Source organism: Macaca mulatta, chromosome 13 (assembly GCF_049350105.2).
Source record: "Macaca mulatta isolate MMU2019108-1 chromosome 13, T2T-MMU8v2.0, whole genome shotgun sequence".
Classification (NCBI taxonomy): domain Eukaryota; kingdom Metazoa; phylum Chordata; class Mammalia; order Primates; family Cercopithecidae; genus Macaca; species Macaca mulatta.
Window position 1 is genome coordinate 62,804,730 of NC_133418.1, and position 27,020 is coordinate 62,831,749.

The window sequence follows — 27,020 nt, forward strand, 5'->3', positions numbered from 1 at the left end:
TGGTCTCGAACTCCTAACCTCAAGTGATCCTCCCACATCAGCCTCCCAAAATGCTGGGATTACAGGCACGAGCCCCCACACCCAGCCTATCCTCCTTTAATTACTGCCTGTGTGTACGCTGAATGTTAATTACATATTTGACAGTCACAATAAGCCACAAGTTTGAGCATATATAATTGGTTATGGAGCCACTGAGAAACCTCACAACTTCAGTATGAGTTAGCATACCTATGTAGTGTGAACCTAATTAATGTAACACTTATCGTATCTGAAACTTGTTTCGTCCCCCAAGAACCCCAAAGACACACACTGCCTCAGTTGCCTCTGCTTCAATGCTTCAATTCCATGCCTATCAAGCAATCTTCCAGCTATTATCTTAGTATTCCAGGTGACTTAACATTTAAAAAAGGTGTCTTAAACAATGGATACAAATAATTCTGATGGATAGGTGAGCTCAAACCACACACACACACACAAACAACCCTCTGGTTTATCCAACAGTCTCTTAGGAGTCTCTTGCTATTTTTTATTTATTATTTTTCTTCCGAGACAGAGTCTTGCTCTGTCGCCCAGGCTAGAGTGCAGTGGCATTATCTCGGTTCACTGCAACCTCCACCTCCTGGGTTCAAGAAATTCTCCTGCCTCAGTCACCCGAGTAGCTGAGATTACAGGCGTGTGCCACCACGACTGGCTAATTTTTGTATTTTTAGTAGAGATGGAGTATCACCATGTTGGCTAGGCTGGTCTCGAACTCCTGACCTCATGATCCGCCTGCCTCGGCCTCCCAAAGTGCTGGTATTACAGGCATGAGCCACCATGACCAGCCTTAGAAGTCTCTTTGGATCATTCTCTTAGAGACTAATCAGTTCTGGATGCCAGAGCAAAAGAGGTTTATAAAGTATCAATGCAGAATCCTGGTCACTTTACAAGTTCTGCCAACCAAAGACTGACTGTCCTGGCAGTCAGCTGGCTTCCCCCTCTCAGAGAATTTCTCCTTTTCCTGAACCTCAATAGCAGTCACCTGGACTTTTCATAACATCTGGGCATAATTACACAGAAAAGGTTGTAGGGGAGGAAAAATATCTTTCCCTCCCCCTATCTTAGGTTTATGGCTGAGTCCCTTATGATAAAAAACAGGTGAACAAAAGAAAAGCACACAATTTTTTTTTTTTTCTTGAGACAGGGTCTTGCTCTGTCACCCAGGCTGGAGTTCCGTGGTGCAATCACAGCTCACTAGCTCACTACAGCCTTGACCTCCCAGGCTCAGGTGATCCTCCTACCTTAGCCTCCAGAAAAGCTGGGACCACAGACATGCGGCACCACACCCAACTAATTTTTTGTAAAGACCAGGTCTCATTATGTGGCTTAGGCTGGTCTTGAACTCCTGGGCTCAAGTGATCCTCCCACCTTGGGCTCCCAAAGTGCTGGGATTACAGGTGTGAGCCAGTGCACCTGGCCTTACAAATTTAAGTTGTATATGACACAGGAGCTTTCATAAGTGTAGATTTGAAGAAACAGTTGAACCTGAATATTGTTATGCTAGGTTTGATGGAGAGAGGAGAGTCGTGGAGAAATATGATAGGGCAAAAAAAGTATGATCTAATGGTAATAAACTAGGGGAAATGTATTAAAGTCCATTTGCTGAGACTCTTCTTGATGTCTACGTGTCTTCAGAGTTAGAGATGTTCCTTTCTTCTAGGTATAAGAAGGACACCTCTCTGTGAAAGTTGCAGATAGCAAGATGAAATTAACTTTTGCTAGACCCAGACAAAATAGAGCTGGGAACGCCCAAAGAAGAGGAGGCCCATGCTTGTCAGATAAGAACAGTTTCCAAGGACTTTCTAAAAGTCGTTCTGTGTCCTTCACACATCTCCTGCTTTGATAAGGTTTATCACTAGACATTCTTTAGGACTGCAGTAATTCAAATAATTATTGAACTGGAAACAGTTATCTCGGACATGTAATTCAGATAAAATGTTTTCAGAAGAACACTTGCCCAGTAAGGGCATCTCCACCAATGAACTGATAACAACTCTGGCTTTGAACCTCTGGAACCAATGAACTCCGTTCCTAAGCAGCTTATGTAAATCTCTTTTGCTAATAAAAGCTTCCCTTACCCTTCCCTCATGGAATGCACTGGTGGATTGCCATTCCATGCATTCCAGGTTATAATCCTTATTTCTACTCCTCAGTAAACGCAACATGTATAGACATAGTTTTTTCTAGCATCCTTTTTTTAAGATTGACATCTCAGATGAGGATCTTGGGACCTGCTTCAGGGGACTAGGGCAGGAAAAGGTGTGAGAGACCTTCCTGTTTGGCTATTTTCTCAAATGCCTTCAGCCTAAAAAATATTCAAGGTGGGTTTATAGCTTATCACAACCAGTTACAAATTTATTTGTTCCTTCTCCATTCCCACTGCTTCACTTGACTGGTCTTAAAAATGAAAAAAATATGTCAAGGTACAACATTTTGGGGTAGCATGTCCTGGATCCTATAAAGGTTGTATTCCTGAAAATGTCAATACGTGACAAATTCCTTTTCCAAAACTGAAAAATGTATGCTTAGCTCTTCAGGATACTGAAAATAGATATTAAATAGCTCCCTAGGCTAGGCACAGTGGTTCACACCTGTAATCCCAGCACTTTAGGAGGCCAAGGTGGGCGGATCTCTTGAGTCCAGGAGTTTGAGACCAGCCTAGATGACGAAATGAAACCCTGTCTCTACCAAAAATACAAAAATTAGCCAGGCATGGTAGCACACACCTGTAACCCCAGCTACTCAGATGGCTGAGGCACAAGAATTGCAAACTCAGGAGGCGGAAGTTGTAATGAGCCGAGATCGCACCACTGCACTTCAGGCTGGGCAACAGAGGGAAACTCTGTCTCGAAATAAATGAATAAATAAATAGCTCCCTGCTTTATATTACTTCTTACAGAATTTGTTAATTAAAATTTACAAAAGGTTACTATCACACTGGTTTTTAAGAAAAAAAAAAAGCCGGGCGCGGTGGCTCAAGCCTGTAATCCCAGCACTTTGGGAGGCCGAGACGGGCGGATCACGAGGTCAGGAGATCGAGACCATCCTGGCTAACACGGTGAAACCCCGTCTCTACTAAAAATTACAAAAAACTAGCCGGGCGAGGTGGCGGGTGCCTGTAGTCCCAGCTACTCGGGAGGCTGAGCCAGGAGAATGGCGTGAACCCGGGAGGCGGAGCTTGCAGTGAGCCGAGATCCGGCCACTGCACTCCAGCCTGGGTGACAGAGCAAAACTCCGTCTCAAAAAAAAAAAAAAAAAAAAAAAACTGGCCAGGCGGGGTGGCTAACACCTATAGTCCAAGCACTTTAGGAGGCTGAAGAGGGCAGATCACCTGAGGTCAGGAGTTTGAGACCAGCCTGATCAATATGATGAAACCCCGTCTCTAATAAAAATACAAAAATCTGCCGGGCGTGGTGGCGTGTGCCTGTAATCCCAGCTACTTGAGAGGCTGAGACAGGTAAATCACTTGAACCCAAGAGGCAGAAGTTGCAATGAGCCATTGCACTCCAGCCTGGGCAACAAGAGTGAAACTCGGTCTCAAACAAAACAAAACAAAACCTTCAGAAGGCCACTGTTTTGGACTAATCTACTCCACTAGGTCCCAATAGACAACACTAAAAATAAAAATGGAGTCACCCACGCTAAAGTTCACATCACCACTACTAAAACTAAGTTGTTATCTGACCCAAGGAATGAGGACAGAGCCATAACAGCCAATTTCCCCAAAAGGCCAGTTTCAGTCTTCAATTAGCATGAGAATGAAGTTTCCTTTGCTTCAATCCTTACACAAAAAAGGTAGCCTGAAGTAACCTGATGTCAATTATTTTTCTATTGTTCTATCTCCCCATCACTGCCTTACAAGGAAAGTAACTTTTTGAAATGATCACTCTGCATTTTATTCTTTGTTTCTGCTTTATTCAGCCCTTTCTGCCTATAAAACCAACCCCCTCTGCTCAATTCATGGTAACATTTATTCTATTTTATTGAATGAAGTGTTGCCCAATTTTAGAGTTGCAAATATACAATTGAGATTGTTAAACCAAAAGTGATTGAGGCAAGTCTTAATAGATTAGAGGTTTATTTAGCCAAGGTTGAAGATGTGCCCAGGGGAAAAACAAAACACAGAGGCACCTGTGACCTATACTTTTTCCAAAGGAGGTTTTGTGAACTTTGGCATTTAAAGAGTAAAGAGCAAGCAGGAGGGAGGAATAAAAGAAAGAACAGGTAGGCAGTGAGGCAGATGGTTACATTCTTGTGAAACTCCAATTACCCTCAGAAAAATCTATATTTTACATGAGAAAAGAGGAAGTAAAGGAAAAAGCCAACTATGTATTGTCTCAAGCTCAGTACATCTACATTTTACATAAGATAAACGTGAAAAGAGAGTAGAAGAAATGAGGCTATGACATGGGGTTGTGATATTATAGCTATCGATTTGGCAACAAAAGGAAAATTGTATTGATGACTCAGATCCCAAGTTTAACTTTCCCTTTTGCACAGTGAGTTTTGGGTTCCAAGGTTCTATTTTTCTTTCTTAAGATCTTTAAACCAAATTAGTTGTAATTTTGTGTTTTCACAGATTATCATCGTGTCTGAAAGTATATTCCACTGTAGCTGGATATGGCTCTCAAAGACAAATAACTAAAATCTAACCTTATAAAGGGGACAGTCTTACTTGTATATTATTTACACAAATTAATCCGTTTAATTTAAAAAACACTAACTCGCCAGGCGCAGTGGCTCATGCCTGTAATCCCAACACTTTGGGAGGGCGAGGCAGGTGGATCACGAGGTCAGGAGATCGAGACCATCCTGGCTAACACAGGGAAACCCCGTCTCTCCTAAAAAATACAAAAAAGCCCTTGTCTAGGCTCCGCAGTGAAGCCAGCAGACTTCACTTATAAGACCTTGCTGCGATAAGCAAACCCCAATTACAAACCATCCAGACCCCACGGGGGAGGTCATAGGAAGCATAAACAAACTTTACCTACACCCTCCTGTAATAAATGTCACAAGGTGATATGTGGCAAAATTAACCAGCAAACAAACCCCAGATGCAGCCATACCAAAGAACTCCCTCAAACTCCCCTCCCCAAATAAACCCCTCATTCTGTAAGCTTGGTGCTGCCTCCTCTGTGATGGAGCAGCCGGCAGGTTAAGGGGACACCCTCTCCCGTCGTCCTTGTCAACGACAGTCTCTTCTTCCTCTACCCCCCTCTCCTCCATTCCGTGACCTCAATGCTCTCGGCCTCCATTCAGAGATCTGTTCTAAGAGGCTTATCTTTCACTGCAATACCGCATGGCCTCAGTATCAATTGGACATTGGCTCCCAATGGCCCGAAAACGGCACTTTACCACTTTCGCCATCGCAATAGGAAATGGTCTGAGATTCCTTATATTCGGGCTTTCTTAACTCACTGTAACTGCCATTCCCTCTGTCAGTCCGGTTCTACTTTCCAAATTCTTTTCACCCGCTCCAAACCTGACTCGCCTCCTGCTCCCCTCACCCCAATAGCCCTAGCCGACGACTTCTCCTTTGATCCTGCCGATTTCTCCCCTCCTCAACATCCTAATCCTCCACCGAACAGCATGACCCCCTACCGCATGCCTCCGCTCCAGCTCTACCTCTCTTTCCCCCTCTCTCCCATCATCCCGCCTCCGACTCTGAGTCCTCCCCATCTCCACCACTTACTCGTTCTCAAGCCCAACACGCGCAGCAGCCCACTCCCTTGCTTCCTCCCATTTTTCTCCTGTCCACTTTCCCCTCAGAGAGAGATGCTGTATAGCTGGCTAAGGAAATCAGAAATTTAATCAAACCTTACAAGAGGTAAGAGTGGGTGGCTCCATACAGTCTCCTCACCAGTAAGTAAACCCACCTGAAACACTGCAGAGTGACATGGTTTGGCAGCTACACTGAAACAGTTCACGCTTCACACTATTCAAGAAATTCTCTTTCTAGACTCCACCTGTAACCCCAGCACTTTGGAAAGCCAGGGCAGGTGGATGGCTTGAGCACGAGTTCAAGACCAGCCTGGGCAACATGGCAAAACCCCATCTCTACAAAAAATACAAAAATTCACTGGGTGTGCTGGTGCACATCTGCAGTCTCAACCACTCAGGAGGCTGAAGCAGGAGGATGGCTTGAGCCTGGGAGGAGGAAGTTGCAATGAGCCGAGATCATGCCACACTGCACTCCAGCCTGGGCAATGCCAGACCTTGTCTCAAAAAAATTAAAAAAAATTCTCTTTCTAAATATAAATCTGAGTTTATGTCACTTGCCCAATTAAAACTTTTTTACTGGCTCCCTGCTCCCCACAAAATAAAGTCCAAATGTGTCAGCTTTCTTGACTATCATGTCCCCTTTATCATCTTATCTCACATAGTTCACAGTGATCTTGGTATCCCTGAACTCAACACACATTTCTGTAGTTACATGTCTTAATGTTATTCTTCCTATACAGAACCCCTTATTTTGTTTGTTGAAATATTTCCTAATACTAACTTAAAAGCTGTTACAGTCTAGTAACTGTTATATCCTAGTAGCTGCTATAGCCTATTACAACTCATTCATTAGGCTTTTATTTTGCTTTCAATTCTAATCATTTAGCTAGATGTGCATCTCTCCTAGTATTCCTTGAGAAATTCAGTGTTTTCCTCATCTGTATATGCCCCTCAATACCTAGCACTATATTTTACACATAGTTTAATGTATACAGGAATGAATTAAGCACTATTTACCACCTGACTAAAAGGAATACAATTCTGCATCATCCATCATTTAGTTTACCCACCCAGACAGAAGAAAATTAATGACTACACCGAATCTAATGAAATATTAAAGGTTTATAATTTAATAATTTAAAAATCTTGATAGATATCCCATAAAAAGTGGCAGTTTCTGTTTTAGAGTCCACTAATCAAGTAAGCTTCCAAATCTTCATACTCCAAATGCCTAAAAGAACAGCTTAGTATCTGCTTCAGCAAAATCTCTTGAGGCTAGATATCTTGAAAGCAATTTGCTGCCTTCCACATTACCCAAGTCTGATTACAGAACATTACATTAGGATTATATTAAATTACACTGTTATTCAACAAAAAGATCTACAATTTTAGTCACTCCAGAACAGATTTACATGCTAACCCAGAAACCATGCAAAGCAAAGTCAATGGTGGTTCTATGAATAATCGACTTAATTATTTTCCTCCAAACAGATGTATATCCCCCTTTGTTATCTTTCTCCTAAATACTGGATATATAATCTTTGGCCAGAAGCCTGTATGGGGTCTTTAAAAGTAATTACAACTAATAGTATCTGTGGAATTACTTCACATTTGTCTATTTTAATCAATTTCAAGTTGCATAAAGTTACATAAGGGGAAAGAACTAAACATCACAAATTTTTATAATAAAACTGCCACAATCCTAGGCCGGGCATGGTGGGTCACACCTGTAATCCCAGCACTTTAAGAGGCCGAGGAGAGTGGATCACCTGAGGTCAGGAGTTTGAGACCAGCCTGGCCAACATGGTGAAACCCCATCTCTACTAAAAATACAAAATTAGCCGGGCGTAGTGGCTCATGCCTATAATCCCAGCTACTCAGGAGGCTGAGGCAGGAGAATTGCTTGAACCCAAGAGGCAGAGGTTGCAGTGAGCCAAGATCATGCCATTGCAGTCCAGCCTGCGTAACAAAAGTGAAACTCCATCTCAAAACAAACAAACAAACAAAAAACTGCCACAATCCTATAAAAACAGGATGGAAGCACAATCTTCAAAACCAGATTAACAAGGTAAAAGTCCGCTTTTAGGGTAAAACTTAAGAATTTTCCCTGCGTTGGCCCAGATTTCTCCAAAACATAATTCCACATCACAGTTAAATGCCAAAAATCACCAAGTTTTCTAATATCATAACACAAAGCATTATAAAACCAAGACCTAGTCATTTTCTGTATTAAAAGGGCTATAAAACTAATTATTTTCTACAATTTTTCTTGTATAATCTGTTACTATAATAAAATGGTAACAAATATGTTCAAATCCAAAATACTCTACAGAACACATCGACGGAAAAACAGTCTTCTTATCGGTGGTCCTGGAAAAAAAAAATTTAAATAAAGAACAAGAATAACTGTAAAGTTAAATAATGGTTTAAAAAACCGATCTTCTGGTTTGCACCTCTAAGAAACACAATGGCTGTTTCTTAGAGATCAAGGTTGTTTTTTTTTAATAATGCAAACAGGCAGTTAAAGAAAGGTGAAAGCAAATTGTCAATCACCATTCCCCTAAAATAATACTGGGTTAGTCTAGTTCTCAGAAACAATGACCAACAGTATATATTCAGATTCAATATTTAATATTTCTGTAAATGACTAAACCCAAGAATTTAACACATTTTAAATGGTTACAAATGTTTACTTCTATAGTACTATAATTGAAGATCAAAAATATATTTTTTAGGCCTGGCATGTTGGCTCACACCTGCAATCCCAGCATTTTGGGAGGCCGAGGTGGATGGATCTCTTGAGGTCAGGAGTTTGAGACCAGCCTGGCCAACACAGTAAAACCCTGTCTCTACTAAAAATACAAAAATTAGCCAGGCATGGTGGCACACACCTGCAGTCTCAGCTACTCGGGAGGCTGAGGCGGGAGAATCATTTGAACCCGGGAGGTGAAGGCTGCAGTGAGCCAAGATCACACCTCTGTACTCCAGCCTGAGTGACAGAGTAAGGCTCCATCTCAAAAAAAAAAAAAAAAAAAAAAAAAAAAAAATTATATATATATACACACACACATACACATATACACACATACACATATATGTATACATACACACATTTATATATATATATAAAAACATCTCTCTCTCCAGGATTTTCTCTAGGAAAAATCTTTAAGGGTTAGGATTCCTTCTACACTCACTGGAAAATCAAAACAAATTTGGATCCGCTGTCAAGTGGCTATTTATGACACAAGCAGAGCACCAAATGTTCAAGATGCTTCTAAATTACACCCTTCAGTACTAGAAGCTCATTGTTACTGGCTTTTATTCTGCCAGGTTACTTTTACCCGTAACTTACTTACCATCTCAGTTCTCATAATTTTAAATAGGACTCCTTTCTTCATCAGCAAGAAGAAAAAATAACCCATAATGAAGCACCATATATATTTCCTATTAAAATCTATGCAACACCTTAGCCTTTAACTTCATAGGGAAAGAATTTAGCCTTTTCTAGAGGAACACTTTTGGCCAGCTCAGAAATGTAAGTATGGGAGAGTCTCCAGAAGTAATTACAAAGTTTAAAAAAAAAGTATGTTCTTTCTTTCCCTCTTTATTTTTAGAACCTTCTCTGCAGTACTGTTGATGGTCCATGGAGCCTTCTCTTGGGAAAGAGTACTTGATTAGCATAGTATCCAACTTCATTGCACAAATTAACATTTTTGTGTAAAAAAAAATTATTGCTCAAGAATCAGAATTGCTTAGAGGTCATCTCTGATAACCATAGCCCTACTACCAGCTGAAATTCATAGGTCTACAACAGGAGAATAATTCCTGAGCCTGTGGAAATTTAAATGACATAATAATAAAGAAAAAAAGAAAAGACAGAAAAATATTGCACTAGCTGTATTAGATCTTTTTCCAGTGACCCTCCTGCACATCCTCGACCTCTGGGGCTCAAGTGATCCTTGGCCTCCTGCCTCTTCAGTAGCTGGGACCACAGATGTGGGCTAGTATGCCTGGCTAATTTTTTATTTTTTGTAGAGACAGGGTCTCCCTATGTTGCCCAGGCTGGTCTTGAACTCCTGGGCTCAAGCAATCTCCCACATCAGCCTCCCAAAGTGCTGGGATTATAGGCATGAGTCATTGCACCCAGTCTGTACTAGACCTTTAAAGAACTATTGGAGAAGCTGTAAAAGATGAAACAAATGATAGTAGAGGTATACAACTTAGGGAGGAAAATATTCCAATTTATTTAATTATGTGCTATGCAGCTTTAAAACAAAACAATTCTCCGTTATAAAGGCATTTAAAAGAAGCAAAACTCAGGGCACCAGTTCCTACATCACAATCTATTTGTATGGACAAAGCAGAGCCAAATTAAACAATATAAAACTTGTAAAATTAATCTGTCTGTGAATAGATAAAAATTGGTTCTCTACTCAATGGAAAAAAAAAAAAAAAAGCAATGAAGCCTGGTCGACATGGCAAAACCCCACCTCTACCAAAAAAAAAAAAAAAAAAAAAAAATACAAAAATTAGCTAGGTGTGGTAGTGCATGTCTGGAGTCTCAGCTATTTGAGAGGCTGAGGTGGGAGGACACTTGAGCCCAGGCAGCAGAGGCTGTAGTGATCTGTGATGGCACCACCACACTCCAGGCCAGGAGACTGAACAAGACCCTGCCTCAAAAAAAAAAAAGTGAAACAAGAAAAAGAAGCCCAGGCCAGGCACAGTGGCTACCGCCTATAATCCCAGCACTTTGGAAGGCCAAGGCAGGCAGATCACCTGAGGCTGGGAGTTCAAGACCAGCCTGACCAACATGGAGAAACCCTGTCTCTACTAAAAATCCAAAATTAGCTGGGCATGGTGGCGCATGCCTGTAATCCCAGCGACACTGGAGGCTGAGGCAGGAGAATCGCTTGAACCCGAGAGGCAGAGGTTGCAGTGAGCCGAGATCGAGCCATTGCACTCCAGCCTGGGTAACAAGAGCAAACTCCATCTCAAAAAAAAAAGATTAATCTTACAAATAAAGCACAGGTAACAGAAACCATCTCCAAATTTCTAAAATTATTGTTTTAAACATTTACTTGAAACATAAATGTTTGTCAAAGATGAAGCATAATAGAAGTCCAAATTTATAAAAACTATATTCTAAATTAAGATAGAGCTAAAAATGTGGGTGTTTTATTAAGACGAAAAAAAATTCTGATTTTTTTTTCATGTTTCTGCAGTTTAAGGATCCACTCCACCAGACTGCATCATTTATACCTTTCTCTTGGCGTTTATCATATATAAGATAGGGACAGTGACATTTACCTTGTGTATAGAGTAAGGTTCAGCATATTAGGTGTTTAGTATGCATTTAATAGGTAAATCAAAGACAAACATTTCCTTTAAAATCTCCTTACTCAGCCACTCCTTTAACCCAACCAAGTCAAGGTTCCAGGCCCAGAATAGTTACTTTGAGAAAAGGAAAACCAAAAATAGATTAATTAAATGGGTTTTGCCCTAAACTAAGAAAAGAGAAAAAAGATTTACAGGACATTTGGCCTCATTACAGGTCACCTGCGTCTATTAAAATACTCTACAAATCCCAGCTGGGTAATCTGCAATTGCTGCTTTATCATGTGATGTCCAGTGATATAAAAAAGTAACATCAGTCATTTGTCTGTTCTTCAGAGAATGAAGAATATGTCTCATGTACTGCCATCTAAAGTCTCAAAAATGTTCAGTGAAATTAGCAAAACTTAGTTGCTTAAAAACTAGAAAATTAAAAGGAATATATTTATAGAACTTTAAATTTTCCAGAAAATGGTATTTCTAAATTTAAAAAATCAAGTCAAATATTTAGACATCTTTTTGGATAAGAAATTTTTATTGTTGAGTAGCCAACTTTTGAGCATTTTCTGAACTAGAAACATTCCAGAGAAAGAACATTTCAACATGATGTTGCTTCTAGCATATTTTATCAGTACATTGGCAAGCTGATATTCCACTGCCACCTACAGTAGAAAAACAGAATTACTGCTTATAGGTAAGGATGTAGACAGAATACAAAAGAAACCTAAAAGTATGACCTAAGAAGTCAAAAGTTACCAGTCTCTTCTGTTTCCTAATATAAACATTTTATGACTATATATTTTACATCCATTATTTTATACTCAAGTTAACTTTGTATTAACATATGCTATCCAAAATGTATAAGCGAAGTTTCTCCTTAAATTCACTCTATCGAAAAGGTTATACATGATAATATTAATACCATTCATTAATAATGCCATTCTTTGATTTTAAAAAACTCATCACTAACGCATAGTGAACTTCAGTCATTTTGTAAACTTGATACCAAATGCACTCTTTTTTTTTTTTTTTTTTTGAGCTGGAGTCTGGCTCTGTCTCCCAGACTGGAGTACAGTGGCACAATCTCAACTCTGCCTTCCGGGTTCAAGCGATTCTCCTGCCTCAGCCTCCCCAGTAACTGGGATTACAGGCGCATGCTACCGTGCCCAGCTAATTTTTTTGTATTTTTAGTAGATACGCGGTTTCATCATGTTGGCCAGGCTGGTCTCAAACTCCTGACCTCAAGTGATCCACCCACCTCAGTCTCCCAGAGTGCCAGGATTACAGGAGTGAGCCTTTGTGCCCGGCCCCAAATGCACTTCTAAGCTTCTGTTTTACTGCAAATGCTTTCCATAAAAATTTTCCAGGTATTTAGCAAGTAGGATCAAATTTTGCTTTCAAAATAATACACACTACATATGCAAAACATCAAACTACTGGAATATTTAAAATATAAAGAGGCATATTCCTCTGTAGGCATTTAACTTCTTCACAATTTACATCACACCCCAAAATGTCTTAGCAATACAATGTTTCTCAAAAGCCTCTAAAAAGAGCTTCGAGTGCTGGGTACAAATGGACTAAATTCCTAATACTACATTCCTAATGGTGCATTTAAAAATCACAGTTGAGACGATTAAATTTTTAAAAAGCTAAATACAGGCCAGACATGTTGGCTTATGCCTGTAATCCCAGCACTTTGGGAGGTCAAGGTGGATAGATCACTTGAGCCCAGGAGTTCAAAACCAGCCTGGACAACATAGGGAGACCCTGTTGCTAAAATAAAAATTTTTTAAATTAGCCAGGCATGGTGGCACGCGCCTGTAGTCCTAGCTACTCAGGGGGCTGAGGTAGGAAGATCGCTTGGGCCCCAGAAGTCAAGGCTACAGTGAGCTATGATCACACCACTGCACTCCAGCCTGGTCCACAGAGCTTAACCTTATCTTTAATCAATAAATAAAATTTAAAAAGCAAAATGCAGAAAGTTATATACAGTATACTCCATCTTGTGTTTGAAATAAAGAAGAGATTGCTGGCTAAACATAGTAGTATATTGTTCTTGTGAGAAGATAACTCTTGGAAATTTAAATCATCAAATGAAAAACTCAATTAAAAGGCCAAAAGAGGCCAGGTGTGCTGGCTCAGGCTTGTAATCCCAGCACTTTGGGATGCCAAGGCAGGAAGATCACTTAGGTCCAGAAGTTTGAGACCGTCCTGGGCAACATGATGAAACCCCGTCTCTACAAAGAAATACAAAAAAATTAGCCAGGTGTGGTGCCACACACCTGTAGACCCAGCTACTCAGGAGGTTCAGGTGGAAGGATCACTGGAGCCCGAGAGGTCAAGGCTGCAGTAAGCCATGTGCACATCACTGCACTCCAGCCTGGGCAACAGAGTGAGACCTTGTCTCAAATAAATAAAAAAATAGGCTGGGCACAGTGGCTCATGCCCGTAATCCCAGCACTTTAGGAGGCTGAGGCAGGAGGATCACTTGAGCCCAGGAGTTGTAAAGCAGCCTGAACAACATAAGACCCCATCTCTATTTTATTTGTAATAATCAAAAAACTAAATAAAATAAATAAGTTAAATAAAGGCTACAAAAGGCCAAGTGTGGTGGCTCATACCTGTAATCCCAGCATTTGGGAGGCTAAAGAGGGAAGGTTCCTTGAGCCCAGGAATTTGAGACCACCCTGGACAATACAGGGAGATCCTGTCTCTAAAAAAAGATAAAAATAAAAAAATTAGCCAGGCATGGTGGTGAGCTACTCAAAAGGCTACTCAAAAGGCTGAGGTGGGAGGATTGCTTGAGCCCAAGAGGTCAAGGCTACAAGTGAGGCATGATCATGCCACTGCACTCCAGCCTGGGTGGCAGACTGAGACTATGTCTCTCAAGAACCTTTAACCAATTTTTAAATTTGTTTGAAGGCTAGAAGATAAAGTTAAGGAAGTCAATCAAAAAGTGGGAAAAAACACACATGAAAAATGAGGTAGAAAGAGAAAATTAGAATATCTGTCTAGGAGGTCTAACATTTGAAAAATCAGAGTGCAAGAAAGAGAATAGAAAAAAAAGAGATAAAATAATCCGGGCTGGGCGTAGTGGCTCACACATGTAAACCTAGCACTTAGAGGGGCCAAGGCAGGCAGTTCACTTGAGCTCAGGAGGTGGAGACCAACCTGACAAACATGATGAAACCCCTTCTCTACTAAAAATACAAAAATTAGCCAGGCATGGTGGCACACACCTGGAATCCCAACTACTTGGGAGGGTGAAGTAGGAGACTTGCTCAAACCTGGGGGACAGAGGTTGCAGTGAGCCTAGATCATACCACTGCACTCCAGCCTGGGCAACAAGAGCGAAACTCCATCTCAAAAAAAAAAAAAAAAGAAAGAAAGAAAAGAAAAGAAAAGAATTCGGCCAGGTACAGTGAGTGGCTCACGCCTGTAATCCCAAACATGAGGCCCAGTCGGGTGGATCACTTGAGGCCAGGAGTTTGAGACCAGCCTAACCAACATGGTAAAATCCCGTCTCAACAAAAAACACAAAAATTAGCCAGGCGTGGTGGTGCACACCTGTAATCCCAGCCACTTGGGTGGCTGAGACACGAAAATCGCTTGAACCCAGGATGCAGAGGCTGCAGTGAGCCAGTTTGCCCCACCACACTCTAGCCTGGGCAACAGAGCGAGACTCTGTCTCAAAAAACAAAAACAAAAAAAACCCCAGAAAACAAAAACAAAGTGCTGTGATACAGGCATGAGCCACCTCGCCCAACCACAATTATTTCTTATAATCTTTTCTTATTATCATTAATATCTTATTACTATTTTTTGTTTGTGTTGAGACGGAGCCTCGCTCTGTTGCCCAGGCTGGGGTGCAGTGGCGCGATCTTGGCTCACCCCAACCTTCACCTCCGGGGTTCAAGCGATTCTCCTGCCTCAGCCTCCCGAGTAGCTGGGACTACAGGCACACGCTGCCATGCCTGGTTAATTTTTGTATTTTTAGTAGAGACAAGGTTTCACATGTTGGCCAGGCTGGAGGTCATTTTTAATTTACTACAGATCTCACAAGTCTAAAGAACAACCTAGTGAAATTCCTCAAAGGGACCAAACAGCAAACAGTGCCCATTTCCAGTTTTTAGATATTTATCAAGTAACCAATTTCAAAACATAATTTATATATATTGTTTCCAAATATTAATAAACATTATGAGTTTGAGAACAGATGTTTGGAGCAGAGGTTAGCACACCATACTTTTTTTTTTTTTTTTTTTGAGATGGAGTCTCACTCTGTTGCCCAGGCTGGAGTGCAGTGGCGTGACCTCAGCTCACTGCAAGCTCCGCCTCCCGGGTTCACGCCATTCTCCTGCCTCAGCCTCCCGAGTAGCTGGGACTACAGGCACCTGCCACCATGCCCGGCTGATTTTTTTGTATTTTTAGTAGAGACGGGGTTTCACCACGTTAGCCAGGATGGTCTCAATCTCCTGACCTCATGATCCGCCCACCTCGGCCTCCCAAAGTGCTGGGATTACAGGCATGAGTCACCACACCTGGCCACTTTTCTCTTTTTTTTTGAGATGGAGTCTCACTCTGTTGCCCAGGCTGGAGTGCACTAGCGCGACTTTGGCTCACCACAACCTCCGCCTCTCAGGTTCAAGCGATTCTCCTGCCTCAGCCTCCCAAGTAGCTGGGACTACTGGCGGGTGCCACTATGCTCAGCTAATTTTTGTATTTTTAGTAGAGATGGGGTTTTATTATCTTGGCCAGGCTGGTCTCGAACTCCTGGCCTCACGATCCTCCCGCCTTGGTCTCCCAAAGTGCTGGGATTACAGGCATGAGCCACTGAGCATGGCCACTTTTTTGCTTTAAAATTTTTAGAGATGGAGTCTCCCTCTGTCGTCTAGACTAGAGTGCAGTGGCTATGCACAAGCGTGACCATGCATGCCCTATAGCCTTGAGTTCCTGGGCTCAAGCAATCTTGTTACCCCAGCCTCTGGAGTAGCTGCTACTACAGGCCTGTGCCACCTCGCGGGTCAGCAAACTTTTTCTGTAAACATTCAGATGGTAAATATTTTTGGCTTTGAAGGTCACATGACCTCTATCACAGCCATTCAACTCTGTTATTAGAGTGGCTAAAGCTACTACAGACAAGATGTAAATAAATCAGCATGTAATCATGTTACAATAAAACTTTTTTTTTTTTTTTTAAGATGGAGTCTCGCTCTGTCGCCAGGCTGGAGTGCAGTGGCGTGATCTCGGCTCACTGCAACCTCCGCCTCTCAGGTTCAGGCGATTCTCCTGCCTCAGCCTCCTGAGTAGCTGGGACTACAAGCGCATGCCACCACACTCAGCTAATTTTTGTATCTTTAGTACAGATGGAATTTCACCATGTTGGCCAGGATGGTCTCCATCTCTTGATCTCATGATCTGCCCACCTTGGTCTCCCCAAAGTGCTGGGATTACAGGCGTGAGCCACCACACCTAGCCTACAATAAAACTGTATTTCTAAAGACAGGCAACATGCCAGATTAGTCCCACAGGACACAGTTTGCTGACCCCTGGTTTAAAGTACTACATTTCCTAGCTTTCCTCTTATACTAAGTGGTATATGTTTTCTCTCTATGCCAATCTTCTTAATAGCAATCTCCACATTTAAACACTCTCAATTCATTCTCTTATTCTACAAACTTTTACTAAGTGCTTACCACATGCCAGACACAGTATTAGGTATAAGGAATAAAGAAGAAACAATAATAATAATAAAGTCCTGCCCTCTTAATACTTACATTCTAGTAGAATAGTTAACAAATAAATAAGCTGATAAATACATAATATAATTTCATGTAATACTAAGTATGAAGAAAAAGTAAAGCCAGGTAAAAAGAAAGAGGAAGGAAGGATGAGGGTCTTTATAATATAAGTCAGGGAAGAACTCATAAGAAATGACGTTCAGGTAAGGAATGAATTAAACAAATGAACAAGCCATACAAATATCTACAGGAAAAACATTTCACATGTTTAAAAAAGGACAAGATTAGAGTGCTGGAAATGAGAAAATGACATCAGAGAAGTGAGCAAGGGTAAGATCATGTAAGGACTCACGGCCTAGGGCAAAAGGATTGAATTTTATTCTAAGTTTGATGTGAAGCCAGGAACATGAAATGGTTGAAAGCAGGAGAGTAAGGAGGTATAACGCATTTTTTTAAAGGATCACTGGTATCTATGCAGAGGACAAATTGTAGAGGGCAGGAGTGGAACAGGAAGGCCACTATACGCTGTTGCAAGTATTTCTAGACTTCTAAAATAGGATCTAGGCAGGCTGGTTCATGCCTGTAATCTCAGCACTTTGGGAGACTGAGGCAGGAGGATCACTTGTGGTCAGGAGTTCAAAGCTACAGTGAGTTATGATTGCACCACTGTGCTCCAGCCTGGGCGACAGAGTGAGACCCTGTCTCTAAATAAATAAATAACAGAGTTTTGCTCATTGCCCAGGCTGAAGTGCAATGGTGCCATCTCGGCTCACTGTAACCTCTACCTCCCAAGTTCAAGCCATTCTCCTGCCTCAGCCTCATAAGTAGCTGGGATTATAGGCACCTGCCGCTACACCCAGACAATCTTTTGTATTTTTAATAGAGACGGGTTTCTGCCATGTTGGCCAGGATGGTCTCAAACTCCTGACCTCAGGTGATCCGCCCACCTCGGCCTCCCAAAGTGCTGGGATTACAGGCATGAGCCACTGAGCCCGACCTGGATAAATTAACATTTGATTGATATAACTGAGTACTAGAGTATACAAATTAGTAACAGACAACACGAAATGAGAATTTTCATTAAAGTTTTTTTTTCTGAGATGGAGTTTCACTCTTGTTGCCCAGGCTGGAGTACAATGGTGTGATCTTGGCTCACTGCAACCTCCACCTCCCAGGTTCAAGAGATTCTCCTGCTTCAGCCTCCCAAGTAGCTGGGATGGCAGGCATGCGCCACCACGTCTGGCTAATCTTGTATTTTTAGTAGAGACGGGGTTTGTCCATGTTGGTCAGGCTGGTCTTGAACTCCCGACCTCAGGTGATCCGCCCGCCCCGGCCTCCCAAAGTGCTGGGATGACAGGCATGAGCCACAGCGCCCAGCCTAAAAGTTTTTGTTTAAAGTTCCAATGAAGAAATACAAAATCATCACCAGAGGGCAGTAGTGAATACAGACTAAGGTATACAAAAGGTGATGGATCTTCATAGTTAGATTATGCTCTTTCAGTAAACTGGGATTTACTGGAATTGAGCATATCCACAAGCTTAACAGCAATAACAATAAACATCATGCAAACTCATATCTATAAGAAGTTGAATTATAATGTGAGTAAAAAAAGCAGATTAAAATAGCAGTGTTGGGCTGGACACGGTGGCTCACGCTTGTAATCCTAACACTATGGGAGGTCGAGGAGAGTGGATTGCTTCAAGTCAGGAGTTCAGGACCAGCCTGGCCAATGTGGTGAAACCCCGTCTCTACTAAAATATAAAAATTAGCTGGGTGTGGTGGCAGGTGTCTGTAATCCCAGCTACTCAGGAGGTTGAGGCAGAATTGCTTCAACCCAGGAGGTGGAGGTTGCAGTGAGCTGAGATCGTGCCACTGCACTCCAGCCTGGGAGACAGAGCGAGACTCCATCTCAAAAAAAAAAAAAAAAAAGGCAGTGTTTAGCAAAACAAGAGTATTTATATATAGGATGTCATCTCCCTAAATAAACACACCATTCCCAATTAATTGACTTCATTGCTCCTTAGGGTCTACCAAAAATAAAAATTACAGCAAGTGAATGGCCAGCTTCACGTATCTACAAGCAGATGAAAGGTCTGTCCTTTTGTGATTAACAGGTAAGGCTAGAGAGAGTCAATGTCCCAGTCAAGTAGGATAGGAGGGTTCCATTCTAAACAGAAAACAGAACCAGTACAAATGCCAGGAATCGCTACATAACACCTTGGCACACAACATGAAAGTCAGAGAGAAGCGCTACAGCTCAGGGAGCACCTGAACCTGAAACATGGCCTGTGAAATATATTGCCAGGCAGTTGGCAATAAGGAGGCTGTTAACACGTGTGTCCACTGTATCCACTGCTGAGAGTTATTTCTCCCGTCCTTCCTTCCTTTGCTTCTACCCTGTTGTTACCCTTCATTTTCACTTTCTTCACAGACCATGATATTACATAGATAATTGAAAGTATGAACTCTGTTGTCATTTAAAAATGTACATCCTGCTTAAGAGCAGGAATAAAAGTTAGAAAGATTATAAGAATAGAAGGTTGTTTCATTTTTTTCTTGCCTCCTCCACCAAGACTCCACATTGGTTACCTTCATATTGTGATCAAACTGGACTATTCACCATTTCCTGAACCCGCTCTTTTCCTGCCCCACCCATGCTGTTCTTAACTCAGAATGCTGTATATGCTACCCTTCATCTCAGTCTAAAATATGCTATACTCTCTTCAGAAGAAGCAAAAATGGCATCTCCAAGAAGCCTGCCAGAAAGAACTGAGATCTCTTAATCTATCTTCAGGTGCTTACTCACAATTTTATTTACAAATACAATCACATCCTTGCATCATGCTTATTTGTGTATGTTCCCTCTTACTGCAGATAGAGGTTCTATCTGCAAAACCTTTCAGTGTAAAAATTATGTTTGTGCCAGGCACGGTGGCTCATGCCTGTGATCCCAGCACTTTGGGAGGCCGAGGTGGGCAGAGCATCTGAGGTCCGGAGTTCAGGACCAGCCTGACCAACATGGAGAAACCCCATCTCTACTAAAAACACAAAATTAGCCAGGCGTGGTGGTGCATGCTTGTAATCCCAGCTACTCAGGAGGCTGAGGCAAGAGAATCGCTTGAAACTGGGAGGTGGAGGTTGCGGAGAGCCGAGATCACGCCATTACTTACACTCCAGCCTGGGCAACAAGAGCGAAACTCCATATCAAAAATTAATAATAGGCCGGGTGCGGTGGCTCAAGCCTGTAATCCCAGCACTTTGGGAGGCCGAGACGGGTGGATCACGAGGTCAGGAGATCGAGACCATCCTGGCTAACACAGTGAAACCCCATCTCTACTAAAAAATACAAAAAAACTAGCCGGGCGAGGTGGCGGGCGCCTGTAGTCCCAGCTACTCGGGAGGCTGAGGCAGGAGAATGGCCTGAACCCGGGAGGCAGAGCTTGCAGTGAGCTGAGATCCGGCCACTGCACTCCAGCAAGGGGGACAGAGTGAGACTCCGTCTCAAAAAAAAAAACAAACAAACAAACAAACAAAAAAAAAACAAAACAAAAATTAATAATAAAATAAAAATAAATAAAAATCATGTTTGTTTTTTATGTTTCCATAACAATTAGAGAAATTTGGCTGGGCTCAGTGGCTCATGCCTGTAATCCCAACACTTTGGGAGGTGGAGGCGGGTGGATCACGAGGTCAGGAGTTCAAGACCAGCCTGGCCAAGATGGTGAAACCCCATCTCTACTTAAAAACAAAAAAATTAGCCATGCATGGTGGCAGGCGCCTGTAATCCCAGCCACCTGGGAGGCTGAGGTACAGAACTGCTTGAACCCAGGGGGCGGAGGTTGCAGTGAGCCAAGATCATGCCACTGCACTCCGGCCTGGGCAACAGAGCGAGACTCATCTCAAAAAAAATAATAATAATTAGAGAAATTTAACCCTCAGTGTTGCTTTTAAAGTTAAATAAAGGCTAGACACGGTGGCTCACGCCTGTAATCCCAGCACTTTGGGAGGCCGAGGCAGGCAGCTCACGAGGTCAAGAGATCAAAACCATCCTGGCCAACGTGTTGAAACCCCATCTCTACAAATATTACAAAAATTAGCTGGACGCGGTGGTGCATCCCTGTAGTCCCAGCTACCCGGGAGGCTGAGGCAGGAGAATCACTTAAACCCATGAGGTGGAGGATGTAGTGAGCCGAGATTGCGCCACTGCACTCCAGCCTGGCAACAGAGCAAGACTCCGTCGCAAAAAAAAAAAAAAAAAAAAGAGTTAAATAAAGATTGGAACTGAATGTCATCCTGAGCCCAGGGTTTCAGCCCTAAGTAAAACAATCAAAGGCATATCCCTTCATTCCTCAGACTAATCGGCTGTGCAGAGGTTGTGCTGTGAGGCACCTGCAAATCTTCTGTTGCATACTCCCAACACCAAGAGAACCATGCCAGCTCCACAACACGGAACCACTCGAAAACTTCAAGTATCCTGGATATTATTCAGCAATGTATTTAAAATAAAGTAAAGTCGGATGCAGTGGCTCACTCCTGTAATCCCAACACTTTGGGAGGCCGAGGCAGGCGGATCACCTGAGGTCAGGAGTTCAAGACTAGCCTGGCCAACGTGGTGAAACCCTGTCTCTACTAAAAATAAAAAAATTAGCCAGGCATGGTGGTGGACACCTGTAATCCCAGCTACACAGAAGGCTGAGGCAGGAGAATCACCTGAACTTGGGAGGCGGAGTTTGTAGTGAGCGGAGATCACACAACTGCACTCCAGCCTGGGCAACAAAAGCAAAACTCCATCTCAAAATAAAAATAAATAAGAGAAAGAGTTTTCAGGCAAATTCTTCTCTGGGTATCCTGCTGTTTTATCTCCTAACAAAACAAATGAATCAAAATGTGGTCCACCTAGAGAGGAGAAGTACCCCCCAATGTTTGGAGATTCTAAGGCATTACCTACACATGTGCTGTTCTCTCTTAGCCTGCAGAAGAAGAGATATAGGCCTCATCCCCATAAGAGATCAAACACCTCAAAAACCCAGATGTCAAATTTTCTAGGAAACTCTCTCGGACTGCTCAAAGAGTAAAATTTGATAGAAATAGGAAGCATTCAGCCGGGCGGGGTGTCTCACACCTGTAATCCTAGCACTCTGGGAGGCCAAGGTCAGGAGATCAAACCCATCCTGGCCAACATGGTGAAACCCAGTCTCTACTGAAAATACAAAAATTAGCTGGGCGTAGTGGCGGATGCCTGTAACCCCAGCTACTCGGGAGGCTGAGGCAGGAGAATGGCTTGAACCCGGGAGGCAGAGATTTCAGTGAGCCGAGATCGGGCCACTGCACTCCAGCCTGGCGACAAAGCAAGACTCTCTAAAAAAAGAAAGGAAATAGGAAGCATTCACTAGTGATTTATGATTGATATCAACTAAGATTACTTAGAAAGTCTAGAATCACACCTGAGATATTACTCCTTACGTTTCATTTGCTTTTTTTTCTGGATTCAAATCCTGTAGGCAAAATCAGTTTTAAAAAATACAGAAGCGCCTTTTTAAAGAATAAACAGTTTCAAAAAAACAGCAAATTCAAAAGGATAGTGGATTAAATTTCAACATTGACTTTAATCAAAATGTAATTTTAGGCTGTTTAGATTCCCTGGGCCTGTTTCTTAAACCTTTACAATGGGTGTCCACTATATAAGGTTTTTTCCAAGAAACAAATGAAACAACATGTAAAACATCTCAGCACAGTTCCTAACACATAGGAGACCTACAAAAGTCAGTAATTCTTTTTATAGTCTGTCTCTAGAATACATTGACACTAGATTCATTCCTATAACTAGTTCTCGGTCTAAATAGAGTTGTCCAAGGCTGGGTGCCATGGCTCACGCCTATAATCCCAGCACTTTGGGAGGCTGAGGCAGGCGGATCACAAGGTCAGGAGTTCAAGACCAGCCTGGCCAGTATGGTGAAACCTCGTCTCTACTAAACATACAAAAATTAGCTGGGCATGGTGGCAGGAGCCTGTAGTCCCAGCTACTCCGGAGGCTGAGGCAGGAGAATGCTTGAAACCGGGAAGCAGAGGTTGCAGTGAGCCGAGATTGCACCAATCTCAAGATTGCACCACTGCACTCTAGCCTGTCTCAAAAAAATAAATAAATAATAAATAGTAAAAAAATAAAAAAAAACTAGAGTTGTCCAATATGATGGTTATTAGCCATATGTGACTACTGAGCACTTGAAATGTGGCTAGTCCGAGATATGAGCTTTAAGTGTAAAATACTGGATTTCGAAGACTTAGTGAAAAAAAGTAACAGAAAATCTTGTCAATATTCTGTATATTGATTACATGTAAAGTGATAATACTTTGGATATTCTGGATTAAATAAGATATATTATTAAAATTAATTTCACCTTTTTGGCTCACATATTTCTATTGGACGGTCTAGTCTATACTTTGACTTCAAGCTGGTAATTATGCTCTCTTAACCATGCAGTGGACTGCCTGACAGATGCCACTCGGGCTAAGCCACCCCTTATCCAGCAGACACTCATTTTAACGCTCCCAACTTCCACAACCGGGGAAAGCTAGCGACCTAAAACTCTTAATTTTAAAAAATCCAGATCCCACAGATCTGCTGAGGAAACGCGACTGTTACCAAGAGACACAGAAGAGATGTCTTGAAGGAAAAGCCCCCGTGGGTGTCAGTCAGTCCTACCGGGGGACTGGGAACTTCAGCATAAAAAGGTCACCCTTAGGAAAGTGAGAAGGGGCGAAGGAACGAGCAAATCAGAAGGAGCCCAATGTGGAGCCCATGGAGTAGAGATCTGAGAAGGAAAAGCCTTTCAGCTTGTGGGGACGGGGGGAAGAGAGGGGGCGAGGCTGAAGCCAGCGGCCAAGGGGCTCCGCTCCAAGCCGGAGACTATAGAAAAGAGCAGTACCTTAAGAATCCCCCTCATCTTTGCCAAAAAGGGGCGGAACTCCTCGGGTGGCACCTCTGGATACAGCTGGCTCCGTAGCAGCTCCTCTGTAATGCCGGGGTGCCCGTGGAAAGTGTCCTGGGCTAGCGCATTCAGCAGCCCGTTCAGGGGCTTGCCGCCCTCAAGCTCGCCCGCCGCCATGCTCTACGAAAGCCCCGCCCCGCAACAGCTGAGCCGTGCCCCGCCACGGCGGCCGAGATGTGCCTAAATAGCCTGTGCAAAAGCACCACGGGGAAGCTGGAGGCAAGGCTTCCCCAGGGGTCAGAGTTGGCAGCTTACAGCTTTGCTCTGCAAAACCCATCCCCTTAGGATACCTCCACGGAAATATCCGTTTGGTTCTAGGAGAGTCACTTTGCTTCCCCTGATCCCCTTCATCACTGCAGAGCCTACTGGAAAGAAAGATTGCTCGCAGAGATTATTGGAGATGGGGTAGCAGCCTACAAGGTTGGCAGTTTTAATTTTTAGATGGCTGTATCTCATTCCAGGCCTTGCCAACCCATTAGCTGAATAGGATCGATCACTCAGATTTAATCTCTGCCTAATCCTTACCTGTCATCCTTTGTTCCAGAAAATTTAACTATCTCCTGATTACATAATGTTTTGTTTGGGTTAACTGCCTTTTTATATACACTTGTCTTGTCTTTCCAACTAGATCAGTGGTTCTGATCCAATGTTCTTTTATATAACAAGTATTTTGTTAACACCTCATTTACTATCCTGATATTAAATGCATAGCTAATACAACCTCCCACCCATATAATTTCAAAAAATCAATATATTATTCAGCCATAAAATTGAATAAAGTACTGATACATGCTACAATATGAATGAGACTTAAAAACAGGGTAAGTAGAAGTCAGACATAAAAGGCCAAATATTGGACATCTCATTCATATGAAATGTTCAGAATAGACAAATCCACGGAGACTGAAAGTACTGTAATAGCTGCCAGAATCTGGAAGAGGGAGCAAATGGGTAGTGACTGTTTATAGGTACAGAGTTTCTTTGGGGCATGATGAAAAACATTCTGGAAGTGGAAGCACAACCTTGTGAATATACTAAAACCCACTGAATTGTACACTTTAAGAGATTAGTTTCACAGTATGTGAATATCTCAATTTAAAAATCAATTTAATGACCTAATTGTAATTTATCATAAAACTAAAAGGAAAGTAATCTATAATGTAATATGTGTAAATGTTTGGGTACACCTATACTAGTTGACTAAAAGACATATAAAGTAGCCAGATGTCTGCATCTTTACATCTTTATGTAGAATCACCTGTGACTTCTACAAATGCAAATCGATACAGGTGTGCGGTATTGGTGACTCCAGAGGGAGGGCAGTTGCTTCTGGTAACATGATGTTCTGAAATGTGAACAACAGTTGGTAAAGTTTACAACAAAAAACACTCTCACTCTACAGTCATTGCAAAGCTGGAATATTCTGTATATATTAATGCTAAACTAAAAATGCATTGTGTTGCCGGGCTCGGTGGCTCAAGCCTGTAATCCCAGCACTTTGGAAGGCCGAGGCGGGCAGATCACGAGGTCAGAAGATCGAGACCATCCTGGCTAACACCGTGAAACCCCGTCTCTACTAAAAATACAAAAAAATTAGCCAGGCCTAGTGGCGGTCGCCTGTAGTCCCAGCTACTCTGGAGACTGAGGCAGGAGAATGGCATGAATCCCGGAGGCGGAGCTTGCAGTGAGCCGAGATCATGCCACTGCACTCCAGCCTGGGTGACAGGCTCAAAAAAATAAAAATAAAATAATAACAATAATAATAATACATTGTGTTTATATATAAAATGGAGTTTGATTTTAGGCTTAGATAATAACAAACAGGTTTTTCACCTTTATGAATATACCCTGCATGGGAAGATGTCATATTTCTGACCTCTCTCCCACCTAATCCATTCCTACCCTTCCTTCAAAGTGACAACTGAGGTTGGGCACAGTGGCTCACGCCTGTAACCCCAACATTTTGGGAGGCTGAGGCAGGTGGATCACCTGAGGTCAGGCGATCAATACCAGCCTGGCCAACATGGTGAAGCTCCATCTCTACTGAAAATACAAAAATTAGCCGGGCATGGTAGCATATGCCTGTAGTCCCAGCTACTTGGGAGGCTGAGGCAGGAGAATTGCTTGAACCCAGGAAGCGGAGGTTGCAGTGAGCTGAGATGGTGCCACTGCCCTCCAGCCTGGGGGACAAGAGCAAAACTTCGTCTCAAAAAAAAAAAAAAGTGTCAACTGAAATGCCCTTTTCAAGGCAGTGCCACACGGTTGAGAATTTACTCATCTAGACTGTTTTAATTAATGTTTATCCAGTAAAGAGCCATCTCTTTTTTTTTTTTTTTTTTTTTTTTGAGACAAAGTCTTACTCTGTTGCCCAGGCTGGAGTGCAGTGATGCAATCTCAGCTCACTGCAACCTCCACCTCCCAAGTTCAAGTGATTCTCCTGCCTCAGCCTCTCGAGTAGCTGGGATTACAGGCATGCGCCACCACGCCCAGCTAATTTTTGTATCTTTTGTAGAGAAGGGGTTTCACCATGTTGGCCAGGCTGGTCTCAAACTCCTGACCTCAGGTGATCTGCCCACCTCAGCCTCCCAAAGTGCTGGGATTACAGGTGTGAGCCACTGTGCCCGGCCAGAGGCATTTTTTATAATAGAAAAAAATATATTTCTTTTCCTAAAATAATTTTATAAAAGGCAAATTCAGAGTTGCTTCCATGGCTCCAAGTAAACCAAACTTAGAGACAAACTATAGGTTGTTTTACATGTACTTACAGAAGTTGCAGAGAATGGCTGGTAGAAAAGAAAAAGCATTAAATGAAAGAGTGGCAAGCAGAAACAGCACTATTAAAAACATAATTTACAAATTACCCACCAGAAAGGCTGCACCTATTTATTTCTATGAAACCTTACTAACACTGACTGATATTATATTTTTAAATTTAATCTAATTTAATTTTTGAGACAGGGTCTCACTCTGTTGCCCAGACTGAAGTGCAGTGGCACAATCTTGGCTCACTGTAGTCTTGACCTCCCAGGCCCAAGTTATCCTCCGATCTTAGGCTAAGTAGCTGGGACTATGAGCACACAGCACTGCACCCAGCTATATTATTCTTTATAACCTTTGCCATATGATACATGAAAAATATTATCTCACTTTTAATTGGCATTTCTTAAATTTTGAGAGTAAATACTTTTTTAC

General features: G+C 42.3%; 1 protein-coding gene across 2 annotated transcripts in view; it reads right to left on the bottom strand.

The window, feature by feature from the left end:
* COMMD1 (copper metabolism domain containing 1) overlaps positions 1 to 27,020 on the bottom strand; it is a 239,766-nt gene that overhangs the window by 197,293 nt on the left and 15,453 nt on the right. The window contains exon 1 of one of the 2 annotated variants that reach the window (XM_028832447.2): positions 23,766 to 23,952. The exons of the other annotated variant lie outside the window; for it this stretch is intronic. Within the exon in view, the coding sequence (XP_028688280.1) occupies positions 23,766 to 23,945 (180 nt within the window). The 5' untranslated portion in view covers positions 23,946 to 23,952. Of the gene's footprint in view, positions 1 to 23,765; positions 23,953 to 27,020 lie in introns of those variants that run through there. 2 annotated transcript variants of the gene reach the window in all.